At 41.5% G+C, this 14,712-nt stretch overlaps 1 protein-coding gene across 1 annotated transcript in view; it reads left to right on the forward strand.

The window, feature by feature from the left end:
• The window catches only part of scp2a (sterol carrier protein 2a), a 63,900-nt gene that overhangs the window by 21,163 nt on the left and 28,025 nt on the right, over positions 1–14,712 (forward strand). The window contains exons 9-11 of the mRNA XM_078407346.1: positions 437–587; positions 7,398–7,545; positions 12,308–12,415. Coding sequence (XP_078263472.1) covers positions 437–587; positions 7,398–7,545; positions 12,308–12,415 — 407 coding nt within the window. The remainder of the gene's footprint in view (positions 1–436; positions 588–7,397; positions 7,546–12,307; positions 12,416–14,712) is intronic.

A 14,712-nucleotide genomic window follows, 5' to 3' on the forward strand; every position in this document is an offset into this window, starting at 1 on the left:
GAAGGAACTGCAGATGCTGTTTTTCTTTCCACAGGCGCGTCCTTGAGGGCTTGTTCAGTGGTACAATAAGCTACTCTTGACAACTGACACTAATTTCCCCTATCCAGGATACATTCTCTGCCTTTGCTGCACTTGGCACTTAGTTCAAAAGGAGGATTGCAATTCATTAGCTGAGGGGGGACAGGAGATAATAATCAGCAGTTGCATAGGTCTTGATGATGACTGGGCTCCAAACATCACTATTTGTTCCCTCCATGTGCCGTACTGTAACCCCAGTGAGGTTCAGGATGATTAGGCCGAAACTGCAGTCAAACAAACCAATTTTATTCCAGTAGGTTTTTTGAATTTTTTGTACAATACTCATACCAAAACGGAATAAAATAAATGATGGAACTTTTTCTCTTTTTAACTTGGTTTGTGATTTTTTTTTAAACAGCCCAACATCCAATGGGGCAGGAGCAGCGATCGTGGCGAGTGAGCAATTTGTACGGAGACATGGTCTGGAATCCAAAGCTGTTGAAATCCTTTCCCAGGAATTGATCACTGATATGGCCAGCACCTTTCAGGAAAACAGCTGCATAAAAGCGGTAGGCTTTTCACTTTCTGAAGAAGGGTCTCGACCCAAAACATCACCAATTCCTTCTCTCCAAAGATGCTGCCTGTCCTGCTGACAGGACAGCTTTTTGTGTCTATCTTAAGGGTCTGTCCCACTTAGGCGATTTTTTTAGGCGACTGTCATAGCCGTAGCAAATCGCCGATAAACCGGCAACTGGACCCCCCCCCTATGACAATATCTATGACAACCTACCACCTAGTCAACCTAGTCAGTATTTTGGCCTCCGGTACCTGTTCGTCACTTGACGTAGGTAGTCGCCAATAGAATTCACCGAAGTCAGCACCGGCGACAACCTACGTCACCTGGCGACAACCTGGTGACAACCTACGACAGACAGCACCTGTGTCAGGCGACGTCAAGCTACGATCATTAACATCAAACTAACAGTCGCCAAAATTTTTTAAACATCTCAAAATCCAGTGGCGACCAGAAAAACGCTACGACTCTTTGGAGACCACTCACGACCATACTGGCGACACCCCGGCGACCTTGTGGTGACAGCCTAGTCGCCTGTCGCCTGTAGACGCCTAAAAAATCGCCTAAGTGGGACAGGCCCATTAGGCTTTTCACTTTATAAATAGCCAAGCCCATTGTGTGCAGTCGTTTAAGACTTTAAATTACATTTTTTTTAAACTTTTGCTTTTCCAGAAAACCGATGAATAAATTCCTCTGTGTTTAAGTGATTTGGACTAGGGATGGATAATGTGATGTGTAGCTTGAGCTATTTTTACTCTGTCCTCATTTGAATAATGTCAGCAAGCTGCCAAACTAGTTTGGAATTGAGACAGCTCCTATCCAGAACTCATCCAAATGGAGCCATTAAGTTACTGGTAGATGGGACTGAAATACAGTCATGCATGACTTTGGATTGAAGGATTGGTAATGGATGAACTTTGCACAGAAATACTTACAGTTTATGGGGGCAGTGACTGACATTGGGTGATGAGGGAGGCTACCAAAGGCCTGACATTAGATTGGACAAATCTGTTAAGGAAGGGGTGGAATCAAGGTTCTGGCAGCAATTGGGTAGGGCAGCAGTCTGTAGTGATTGGTAGGGGTGTGGTTAGGGTGGTTCAATAATCTGATGGTCGATGGGAAGAAGCTATTTGTGAACCTGGAGGTACAGTTCTTGGGCTCTTCTTTCTTTCTGAAGGTAGCAGTGAGAAGAGAGTCTGGCCACGGTGGTGTGGGTTTTTGCTGATATTAGTGGCCTTCTTGAGGCAGTGGTTCCTGCAGATTCCTAAAATGGTGGGGAGGTCAATACCCATAATCCTCATCATAGAACAGGCTAACTAAGTGGAAAAAATAACAAAAACATCAAATTCTGCAAAAAAAGTTACTCAGAGTGAAAGATAGCTTGATGATTGAATCTTGCATCAAAAAACTATGTGATCATTCATCTATCCTGCTGACCAAAATATTATTGCAATCAATATTTGTGGGACCTGTACATTGGTTATAAATCTCGTGACATTCTCTGGGTGTGACAATATATCTATAAAAGAAGAAATTTGGAATTTGAGATTTTTGTTTGTTTTCAGAAGGAATGTTGCACTTTAACATGGAAAATGCAATGCTCCATGTGTGGTGATTATTACAGTAATTACAAAACCTTGTTGAAGATGAAAAAAATGTGGGAGAAAATACTGCTAACATTGAAAAAAGCAGCAGGGACATAATTTGTCATGTCGAAGGGATAGTGAAGTAGTTGCCCTTGTTTTATGACCATGGCCAATGGAACAACATCAAACATAGACCAGTGCAGCACAGGAACAGGCCCATCTGGCCACAATGTATGTGCTGAACAATTGAGCCAGAAAATGGTACAATGGGCCTTGATAACCAATACTGAGCAGACAGGGAAGCACTCATGTGATTGATTGAATGAATGAATAACTGAATTGGCCAAGTATGCATATACAAAGAATGTGCCTTGGTGCTCCGCTCACAAATGACAACACAAACATACAGCTAACAATTAAGAATAAAGCATAAACACATCAAAACAATAAGGATACAACATTACAGTCTAAACATGTGGGTGAAAATAAACCAGAGCAAAAAAGAGACGACAGACTTTAGTTATTGAGTAGAACTATCACTCGTGGAAAAAAGCTGTTTTTATGTCTGGCTGTGGCTGCTTTGACAGTCCGGAGTCACCTTCCAGAGGGAAGTGCTTCGAAGAGTTTGTGGCCAGGGTGAGAGGGGTCAGAGATGATCTTGCCCGCTCGCTTCCTGGCCCTTGCAGTGTACAGTTCGTCAATGTGGGGAAGGTTGCAGCCAACAACCTTCTCAGCTGTGCGAACGATCCGTTGCAGCCTCCGGATGTCGTGCTTGGTGGCTGAGCCAAACCACACCATGATGGAGAAGGTGAGGACGAACTCAATGATAGCAGTATAGAATTGAACCATCATGGCCTGTGGCAGATTGTGTTTCTTCAGTTGCCGCAGGAAGTACATCCTCTGTTGGGCCATTTTGACTGTGGAGTCGATGGTGGCCCCCCATTTAAGTTCCCTGGAGGTGATGGTTCCAAGGAACTTAAATGACTCCACAGATGTGACTATGGTGTTGTTGATGGTGAGTGGGGGGAGGGGAAGGGGATCTCTTCGAAAGTCTACAATTAGTTCCGCTGTCTTGAGAGCATTGAGCTCCAGGTTGTTGCGATGGCACCAGGACGCCAGGATGGTCACTTCCCATCTGTAGGCAGATTCCTCCCCATCCTGGATCAGTCCAATCAGGGTAGTGTCATCCGCAAACTTGAGGAGCTTGACAGAGGAGTCTGTGGAGGTGCAGTCGTTGGTGAGGAGAGAGTAAAGGAGAGGGGAGAGTACGCAGCCTTGCGGTGCTTCTATACTGAGGGTCTGCAGGTCCAAGATGTGCTTTCCCATCCTCACATGCTGCTTCCTGTCCATCAGGAAGTTGATGATCCACTGACAGAGCGGTTCAGGTACAGGATTGGACACAGGGAACTGTGGGCGGTCACGATGGCGTAGCGGTAGAGTCTAGGACCAGAGGTTATAGCCTCAGAATTAAAAGACGCTCTTTTAGAAGGAGGTGAGGTGGAACTTCTTTAGTCAGAGGTTAGTTAATCTGTGGAACAGAGGGCTGCGGAGGCCAAGTCAGAAGATATTTTTAAGGCAAATTCGTGATTAGAACGGGTGTTTAGGCTTATGGGGAGAAGGCAGGAAAATGGGATTAAGAGGCAGGGATCAGCCATGGTTGAGGCAGAGTAGATTCAATGGGCCAAATGGCCTAATTCTACTCCTATAACTTGTGAACTTACAGCGAATGCAGCACCAGAGACCCGGGTTCGATCCCGACTATGGGTGCTGTCTGTGCGGAGTTTGTACGTTCTCCCCGTGACCTGCATGGGTTTTCTTCGAGATCTTCGGTTTCCTCCCACACTCCAAAAATGTACAGGTTTGTAGGTTAATTGGCGTGGTAAATGTAAAAATTGTTCCTAGTGGGTGTAGGATAGTGTTAATGTGCGGGGATCGCTGGTCAGCGCGAACCTGGTGGGCCGAAGGGCTTGTTTCCTCGCTGTATCTCTATAGCGATACTAAATTAAACTGCAGATGCTAATTTACAAAAAAAAAGACACCAAGTGCTGGAATAACTCAGCGGGATAGGTAGCATCTTTGGAGGACATGGATAGAGGACTTTTCAGGTCTGGACCCTACAATCAATCTGAAGAAGGGTCCTGGCTGAAACATTGCCTGTCCATGTCCTCAAGAGTGGCTGTCTAACCCGCTGAGTTCTTCCAGCACTTTCCAGCACTTTTCTTCAGCTGCGAGATTGGATTCAGTTCCAAAGTTGGCCATTAGGTGGAGATGTCTCACTTTGGGGGAGAAAACAATTAACAACAGACACTCTCATTGCAAGAAGCATGGAATGCTGCAAATTTCTCAAGTATTTAAATCCAATAGTGCCTTCCATTGTGGCTTTCAGCAAGTAACCACATCATATATGTTACTACGGGTGTTAGCTTGCATATTTAACTTCATCAATGTCATTAATTTCAGCAGCATAATGTAGATATATCAACACATATAGCTCAAAGGGAGATAGTAATGTGCTCAGTTTCATTGTAGTTACTGATCATGACATCAGAAAATGCAGCATTTATGAATTAGCAATATCTCATGGGTCAGACTCAGACCCCACCGTTAAAGACCAACGCCACCCTGGCCACGATCTAATTTTGCATCTACCATCTAAAAAAAAGGTACTGGAGCTTGAAAGCACTTCTTCCCAGCATCCAATAGGATCTTGAACATTGCATCACATTAAACACTGCCAGCAACTATAATCTTCTATGGACTATGTTTTGGTTGGATTACAGACTTCAGTTTGACACTATTAACATCGTGACCAGGGTGGCGTGGGTCTTTGATAATATTGGCTGCCTCCTATAGATCCCTTCAATGGTGGGATCTAAGTCCGACCCATGAGATATTGCTAATTCATAAATGCTGTGTTTTTTACTTCATGTTCAGTTACCATAATGAAACACTGAGAACATTACTCTCTCCCTTTGAGCTATATGTGTTAATGGACTAGTTAAACTGCAGCAAGTAAGAATATGATTGTTCCACAAGACAATTAAACACCCTGGACATACTGGAATGCACTTTTCAAACATAGTACTAGGATTGTAAATCTCTGCCTTGTGAACTATAATATAATTATTTCAAAGGAATATAGGAATTATTTCAAAAGAATAAGAATATATCAAAATATATAATTTTCAAAATAATTGTGACACACAGCATACGGATGTCTGAGATGGAAGATTGTAGCCTGCTGAGGATTGTAGCGTGCATATCTGTAGGCTTAATGTTTTTGAGATAGTTGATTCACTGGGAACATTTTGGAGTCCAATCTCGGAAGGCAAATTACTGAAGAATGCTGCCTCAGGAATCCAAAGGGAATGGTGAACTGTTGGGTGGTTGCGAGAGATGTTGTTAGAGCCAGTCAAGAGTGTAGGATGTCAATATCAGGATGGTCAGCAGAGAAGGGAAATTACAATCCCCATGATGTGAACCTTGGGGATTTTGAACAGTGGAAGTAAGCTGCATAAAATCTTTTGATTTGTAAACCTGCTTTAAAACCCACTTGATTAAGCTTGTGTACCTTTCACATGTTAAAAGTGGCTTATAATGTGACTTATTTTTATTGCAGGTACGTAAGAATATATATATATTGTGGGAAATACTTTTATTTTATTGTTCAGATGTACGCTATCAGTATTAGTACCAACTTCCCAACCTTGATAAACTCTGGAAAAACTAGACTCTGACTGTTAGATAGAGCTCTAGGGGCTAGCGGAATCAAGGGATATAGGGAGAAGGCAGGCACAGGTTACTGATTGTGGATGATCAGCCATGATCACAATGAATGGCGATGCTAGCTCGAAGGGCCAAATGGCCTCCTTCTGCACCTATTTGCCATGTTTCTGTTTTTTTCTGAGTCCATGAAGATGTGGAATATGTCATCTCATGATTTCCAGAAAACATGAGCTCATTATCAGGGGTGACTTCAGTGCTCCAAGTGAAGCAAATTATTAGTTTTGAAAAGGTGACATTAGAAAACACAGCACAAAGAAGTGCAATGATGGAACATTGCGTGTTGTAGGCAAATATAACATTACATGAATGTTCCGAAATGCTTAGATCCTGGTGCCTGATGAACCGGATGGAAACATAATGTACTCAAAGAAAACCCATGTAGTTTTAATAAAATTGGGAAATCCTCATTGATTATAATGTAAAGAAATATTAATGAAATTGATGCTCTTCAAAGACGCTAGAATCTATAATACCTGACATTACAGATGGATGACATTCGATTCAAGAATATGGAACCATCTGTTGCACCAATAATTTAGGCTTGACAACAGGATTATTGCAGCATATTCATTACATTAATGGCTGGCTTTATATCTACATCATTTAGATATAGTTGTAATAGAATTTTTTTGCCAGCTTTTTTGAATGGTAGGTTTATCTATAAATTACCATGAAATTGTTACTTGATATTGCCTAATAAGATGGGATTAGTTAGGTTTAGTATTAAAGAGATTCAGTTTCATGTTTCTTCATCCAGGCTCTTCTGCTCCACCTGTTGTATTTTAAAGGTGAGAATGATTTTGTCCAGAAAGAGACATGTCATTAATTTTGAATCAAATTGTACTCTGTGGCATTCTGAAAATCAATATATCCAAAATTGTAAAAACTTTATGACTATTATTGCGATCTTGGATCAAAAGTAAAAATTGGAATAAAACCAGAGTTGTAGAATGGGTGTTCTTTTACATTAAACCTGGACTTCATGCCTTAACCACTATGATCATTATAAACAGGTTTTCAGTTAACATTAGATTGTAAAGTGACAAAGTTTGAAATAGAGCCACACAATAATGATCAGTTTAGTGCATGGCTGGGACTTTTGCATCAAGCCAAAACACCGAAGCAAAAGGCACAAGAGAATGCATCTGCCTGCATGTCCCCTTCCAGGTCGCCCACCATCCTGACATGGCCATGCAACACCATTCCTTCTTGTCACTGGGCCCAAGTCCTGAAAATTCCCACAATGTTTAATTGGCTCACAAGGTGGTTCACAACCACCTTCTCAAGGGCATTTAGGGATGGTCAATAAATGCTAGCCTTGCTAGTGGTGCCCAACGTGAACAAATAAAGAAAAAGCATGCAAGAAACCATGCAATGTAGAACAATACTTCTAAAAGAGGAAATTAAAATGATCTTTTTTTTGCATTTTGTAGGTTGGGTTTGATATGACTAAAGAAGCAGCAAGAAAATGTTTTGAGGAATCTGGTTTGAAGCCGACTGATGTGGATGTCATTGAACTTCATGACTGCTTTTCAGCTAATGAGCTCATTACTTATGAAGCCCTTGGGCTTTGTCCTGAAGGTAATTGTTGACTCGGGTTAATTATCAAACGTTTTACTTGTATTGGAACTTGGCATGATAATTCTGTTGCTGTGCTATTTCTTCCACAAATCTAAATAGCTGGGAATGTTCCTGGGGAAAAATTGTGTTAAAGCATATCCTTGGGACAGAAAATGGAAGTTAATCTAAATTTTATGTCACAAAATTTTGGGGATTGATGGAAAAATTGGAAGAAAGGGATGGAGGCAAAAGAGGGGAAATATCGGCTTGCTTGCCTGACTTCAGTGGTTGGTACGATTTTACAGTGCATTATTGAGGGTGAGGTTTCTGAGTACTGAGAAGCACGTGATAAAATCAGCAGACGTCAGCATGGTTTTGTCAAGGGGAGATCTTGCCTGACAAATCTGTTGGTATTCTTTGAAGAAGTGAATATCAGGATAGACAAAGGAGAGTCAGTGGACGTTTATTTAAATTTTCAGCAGGCCTTTGATAAGGTGCCACACACGAGGTTGCTAAACAAGATGAGAACCCATGGTGTTAGAGGGAAGATTGGCTGGATGGCAGAAGGGAAAGAGTGGGAACAAACGGGGCATATTCTAGTTGGCAGCCGGTGACTAGTGGTGTTCCACAATGGGTCTGTGCTGGGACCGCTACTCTTCAAGTTGTATATTAATATTTGGATGATGGAATTGATGGCTTTGTGGCCAAGTTTGCGGATGATACAAAGATAGGTGGAGGGGCAGGTAGTGTTGAGCAAGCAGGGAGACTGCAGATGGAATTGGACAGGTTGGGAGAGTGGGCAAAGAGGTGGCAGATGAAATACAGCGAGCAAAGTGTGTACATAGAAACATAGAAAATAGGTGCAGGAGGAGGCCATTTGGCCCTTCGAGCCAGCACCGCCATTCTTTGTGATCATGGCTGATCATCCACAATCAGTAACCTGTGCCTGCCTTCTCCCCATATCCCTTGATTCCACTAGCCCCTAGAGCTCTATCCAACTCTCTTTCTAAATTCATCCAGTGAATTGGCCTCCACTGCCTTCTGTGGCAGTGAATTCCACAAATTCACAATTCTCTGGGTGAAAAGGTTTTCACCTGGGAAAAAATCATGCAGTTTGGTAGTAGGAACAAAGGCATAGACTATATTCTAAATGGGGAAAGGATTTAGTAATCGGAGGTGCAAAGGGACTTTAGAGTGCTGGTGCAGGATTCCCAAAAGATTAATTTGCAGGTTGAATCGGTCGTAAGGAAGGCGAATGCAATGTTAGCATTCATTTAGAGAGGACTAGAATAAAAAAGTAGGGATGTAATGCCAAGGCTTTATCAGACACTGGTCAAACTACATTTGGAGTATTCTTAATAGTTTTGGGCCCCATATCTGAGGAGGGATGAACTGGCATTGAAGAGGGTACAGAGCAGGTTTACGAGAATGATCTCTGGGATGATTGGATTGATCTATGATGATATATGTGGAGAGGATGTTTCCACCAGTGGGAGAGTCCCAGACTCTAAAAGGACGTACCTTTAGAAAGGAGATTAGGAGGAGTTTCTTTAGCCAGAAGGTGGTGAATCTGGAATTCATGGCCACAGATGACAATGGAGGCCAATTCTTTAGGTGTTTTTAAAGTGAAGATTTACAGGTTCTTGATTAGTAAGGGTGTCAAAGGTTGTGGGGAGAAGGGAGGAGAATGGGGTTGAGAGGGAAATATAGATCTGCCATGATTGAATGGTGGAGTAGATGTGGTGGGCCGAATGGCCTAATTCTTCTCCTATGGCGTATCAGTTGAGGAATTGGGTATAGAAGTTGGAACATCATGTTACAGATGTGCCAGAGTTTGTGAGGGCATACTTAGAGTATTGTGTTTGTTTTTGGTCGCCCTGCTGTAGGGATTATACCGTTACGCTGGAAAGAGTGCAGATAAGATTTACAAGGATGTTGCCAGGACCCGAGCTGCAAGGAGAGGTTGGGTAGGTTAGAACTATTTCTTGGGGGCAAAAGGACCCTTGGCTGAAGGGAGATCTCATAGAGGTGTATAAAATCATGAGGGGAATGGATAGGGTGAATGCACAGTCTTTTTCCCAGGGTAGGGGTACCAAGAGCTAGAGGGCGTAGGTTTAAGGTGAGAGGGGAAAGATTTAATAGGAACCTGAGGGGCAACTTTTTCTCATGCAGGCCGGTGAATATATGGAACTAGCTGCCAGCGAAAGCGGTTGATGCAGGTACAATAACAATATTAGAGATTAGAGATACAGATACAATGTGGAAACAGGCACTTTGGTTCACCAAATCCACAATAACCATCAATCAACTGTACACTAGTTTTATGTTATTGCACTTTCGCATCCTATACACTAGAGGCAATTTACAGAAGCCAATGAACTTACAAACATGCACGCTGTTGGAATGTGGGAGGAAACCAGAGCACCCGGAGAAAAGCCATGCGATTACAGGAAGAACATACAAACTCCAGGCAGACAGCACCCACATCAGGATCAACCCAGGTCCCCTCTACCATTGCATCACTGTGCTGCCTTAAAAAAACATTTGGACAGTAACATGGATAGGAAAAGTGTAGAGGGATATGGGCCAAATGGGATGAACTAAAATGGTTAGTTTGGTTGGCATGACTGATTGGGCCTGTTTCCCACTGTATGACGATGTCTCTGTAACTGCCCTGTCATGATATCTACTCAATTTCAACGACCCCATTGGGGGCATTTTAACATTTTACTTCCCATTCCCCCTTCACTGGCCACCAGCTCCTTTCATAATTCATTAATGGAATCCCATTTCCTATCCCAATGATGAGTCTTATTCCAAATCTTGCAGGAACACCACCTCTTCTTGTAAGTGCACCCAAATCTGCCTTAATTTGCCTTTTTCACTGAGATATGCCATGCACATTCACTCACTTGGAATATGATTGAAACAGCGTTAAAGATTTCACGCACACAGCTGACACAATCAATAAATGTGAACGACTTTCATCTCATCGGTCTAAGAATGTTCAAACTTTATTTCCAGAAGAGAGATCTGTGCTTATCCACGCCATTACCCACTGCTTGTCGATAATCTTTCTAAAAGGGGGGTAATTTTCCTTTGTTTCGATATCATAATCTATTTCTAGCACTCCAGATTCCCTCCGTATCAGAAGTCATGAACCAGACTATATAGATTAGAAATGTCCTATCCTGGCAGTTAATTAATTATTCATGCTCTGAATAATGGTCTGTTTGCAATATTTGACTCCAATTCCATTACGCAAAGGAAAAGCAAAGGCTGGAAACATTGCTTCTGATTGAATGAATATCTGCTGATGCTGAGAATGACAATTAAATAAAGGGCCATTCACACTCTGGACTCATTAAGTTTGTATCAAAATTAATTTATGCAGTTGTGTGCTGCCGTCCATTACAGTTTAGTACAGGAAAAGATAGGGGAAGAAATTTTAGACATCAGTTGAAAGGTACTTTGAATCTATCAAAATGGAAATCGAAAACTGGAAGCTTGTGGAAATGTTTGAGTAGGGAAATGCAGGAAAATGATTGATTCCATTAAATTGTTGGGAAATGGTCAATAGAGCAGGCAGCAAAATTATAATTTCAAGTTGGAATTAATGTCACAAAATGCTTTAATCAAATGCCACAAGGAAACAATGGAAAATGCAGCATTGATTGTAAGAGAATGTCCATGATAAGGCAATTTAAGAGACAAAGGTGGCTGGTGCAAGGCAAGAGCGGCTGGCAAAAGAGACAAGTAAAAACATAAGGATGGATTCTGAGGAGATGGAAGTGGGATTAGTGAAATTGTTCCAAAGCAAAACAGTACAGGTGTTCAAAATCCATAACAAAACATAGAATGCTACAAGTAACATAAGGTTAAGCATCTGCAGAGAGAGACAGTTAAGATTTCAGGCTAATGATTTTTCATCAGTTCTGCTAAGCCATTTTGGGGTTGGGAATGCTTCAGTGGTTTTGTGGAAATGGGTAGGTTCTGTCTCCCTCCTTTAATCATTCTTTCTTTAAAGAACCTTTGGCAATGCGATGCCTTACACTGGTGAGGGTGTATAATTTATTCGGTGGTCTATGCTGGCTCGTGATTGACTGCAAACTTAGTCATTTATATAAGTGCATATAAATCAAAGTTTCACTTGGAGGGACCACTTTCTGATCCACACCTCAGTCACCATGATGTCATTGTCATTCATTATGTCTCCTTTAGACTTGAGATATAGCGCGGACACAGACTGTTCGGCCTATCGAGTCCATGCCAACCCAACAATCACCCCATACGCTGGCACTATCCTACACCAGGGGCAATTTACAATTGTACCAAAGCCTACAAACAAGTATGTTTTTGGAGTGTGGGAGGAAACCAGTGCACTCGGAGAAAACCCACATGGTCACTGGGAGACCATGCAAACAGGGAGAATGTACAAACTCCATTCAGACAACATCCATTGTCAGGATTGAACCCAGGTCTCTGACACTGTAAGGCAGTGCCACTGTGTCGCCTGCAACATCTGCCTTATTAAATTCTGCCCTCATACCATTGAAGATAATTGTTAGAGGTGGTATAACCTATTACAATTTCATTTTTTTCCTAGTTCTAATGAAGGAGTGTTGAATGTTCTCAGGTGCTGAATATTTGCAGAATTTCCTCTTTTTTTTTAGATTTCCAGCAAACTGCACTATTTTGCTTTTCGAGTGCTTAAAGCATATTTTGCCTCTCAATATAATTGAGATTATAATCCCTGCTATTTATTTTGCATTTGCTCTTCTAGGTAAAGCTGGAGAATTGATCGACAGAGGCGATAATACATATGGTGGAAAATGGGTCATAAATCCAAGTGGTGGACTAATATCAAAAGGCCACCCATTAGGTGCCACAGGTACAGACTGTTCTTTGTTGTAGAGTTGCTTGCTAATTAAGATAAATGGATAAATTGAAATAAAGTGCATGGAAGAAAGGGAGCGGGGAGAATCACCCTGGAGCTACTTTTGCAAATTTGCTCATTTGAGCTGCAGAACGCTATTGATGTTAAGGAAATTTTTATTTTGGTATTGGAAATTGTTATCAAATAAGTCATAAAAGACAAGATTTATACAAAGGATATTGGAGAAAAATTAAGAAAGAAATTTGGAGGGCAGAAAGGGACCATGAAATGACTGGCGAGTAGGATAAAGGAGTATCCTAAAACCCTGTAATAAGTATCTTGTTCTATGCATATTGTAAGCTAGAGGATAGTGAAGGGCAAAATAGGTCCCCTCAGGGACCAGAGGGGTATTGTATGTTAGGAGCCAGGGGATGTCAAGAGTGGTTAATTGTCATATGTATTGACAAAGGAACAATGAAAGTCTTACTAGAGCAGATAACGGGCAATACACACAGATAAAATAATCACAAAAAATCAATAAATTCCTATCCGTAATACTATTGCAAAAAGAAAGTAGCGTAGCGTGTTACAAGGGAACAGGTCAAGGATCTGACAAGTAGAACAGCTACTCTTGAACCTGGTGGTCACAATTTTCTAACTGCTGTACCTTCCTCTCAATGGCAGGAGATGAATTGTTTTCCACATATGTGAGACAGGAAATTTAGGAATGGCGTATCCTTGGTATGGAGAGCTCATGAGTTACTGCACCAGTTGCATGTGTGATTTTTATCTCTATGCTTCTAATGATACTGCTTACAAAAAGTCCAGACTAATTGTTAATGTAGGATGCATTAGCAGAGAAATTCCCCTGACATTGGTATAATCTAACAATATAAAATAATGCTTTAGAAATGACTTTCCAGTAATCATCTATTATTATATAACTAAAACTCTCATCTTGTTTGTTTGCTCCATGTTCCCTTTACTTCTTCCTCCGTGGGTGCCCTTATTATCCACAAAAAAACGGTACACGACCCGCACAATTGTAGGCCCACCTTACTCACCATTGTCCTGGGCACACATTCATCTAAGTTTCATTCAAATTGCTCTTATATTTTACAAGTTAGAGAGATTTATTTGTCAACTTGCAGAGATTTTAAAGTTACCTTATGCTCGCCATCTTCAGCGTGTGACGTCACAATGGCACCCGCCCGAGTGACCACCAATGAGAGGGGGGGTGGGGGCACGCTAGTGACGACCCGTTGGGTCCCGTTCATTTAATACTTACGTCTACTTGAGTGTGTGTGTACTCTTTTTATCCATTAAAAAAACCTACACGACCCCCACAATTTTAGACCCACCTTACTTACCTTTGTCCTGGGGACCCTTTCATCCAAGTTTCATTCAAATTCGTGTTATATTTTTAAAGTTAAGAGAGATTTTAAAGTTTAAAAATTACCTTAAAAAAAACGATTTCTTGCCATGTTCAGCATGTGACGTCACTGTAATAGCTCAATTGTAATCATGTATTTTCTTTCTGCTGACTGGTTAGCACACAACAAAAGCTTTTCCCTGTACCTCGGTACACGTGACAATAAACAAAATTAAACTAAATTAACTATATACTTTCCCTTTACATTTGACCTCCTAAAGTGCAATGCCTCATAGTTGATCGGATTAAATTCCATCTGCCATTTCTCCACCTACATCTATAACTGATCTATATGCTGTTGTCCTCTTTGCAGCCTTCTTCACTGTTCGCAAGGCCACTAATGTCGGTGTCATCTGCAAACATGCTAACAAACCCATCTACCATTATGTTCAAGTCTTGTGCATATATAATAAACAACAGAGGTCGCAGCACGGATCCCTATGGAGCTCCACTGGTCACAGACCTCCAGCCAGAATAACATTCTTCCACCACTGACTTCTAAACCAGTTCTGAATCTAAACTACCAAGTTACCGTGGATCTTATGGGTCAGCCTACCACGAGGGACTTTGTTAAATGCCTAACTAAAATCCATGTAGACAACATCAATGGCCCTATCCTCATCAATCATCTTTGGCACCTCCTCGGAAGACTCAATCAAGATATTAAGACATGACTTGCTCCTTTGATGTGGCAATTTATCAAATGCCTACTTGAAATCATGGTATATCCCCCGGTTCCAATATATACACAGCACATGTTACTTCAATGAATTCTACGTTATTGGAACTCTTTGAGGAAACCATGTTAACTTTATCTGATTGCCTTGTGATGCCTTGCCATATGTTTCTAATAACAGCTTCTAGCATTTTCACTGGCTTC

The sequence above is a fragment of the Rhinoraja longicauda genome, chromosome 11 (genome assembly GCF_053455715.1).
Source record: "Rhinoraja longicauda isolate Sanriku21f chromosome 11, sRhiLon1.1, whole genome shotgun sequence".
NCBI lineage: Eukaryota > Metazoa > Chordata > Chondrichthyes > Rajiformes > Arhynchobatidae > Rhinoraja > Rhinoraja longicauda.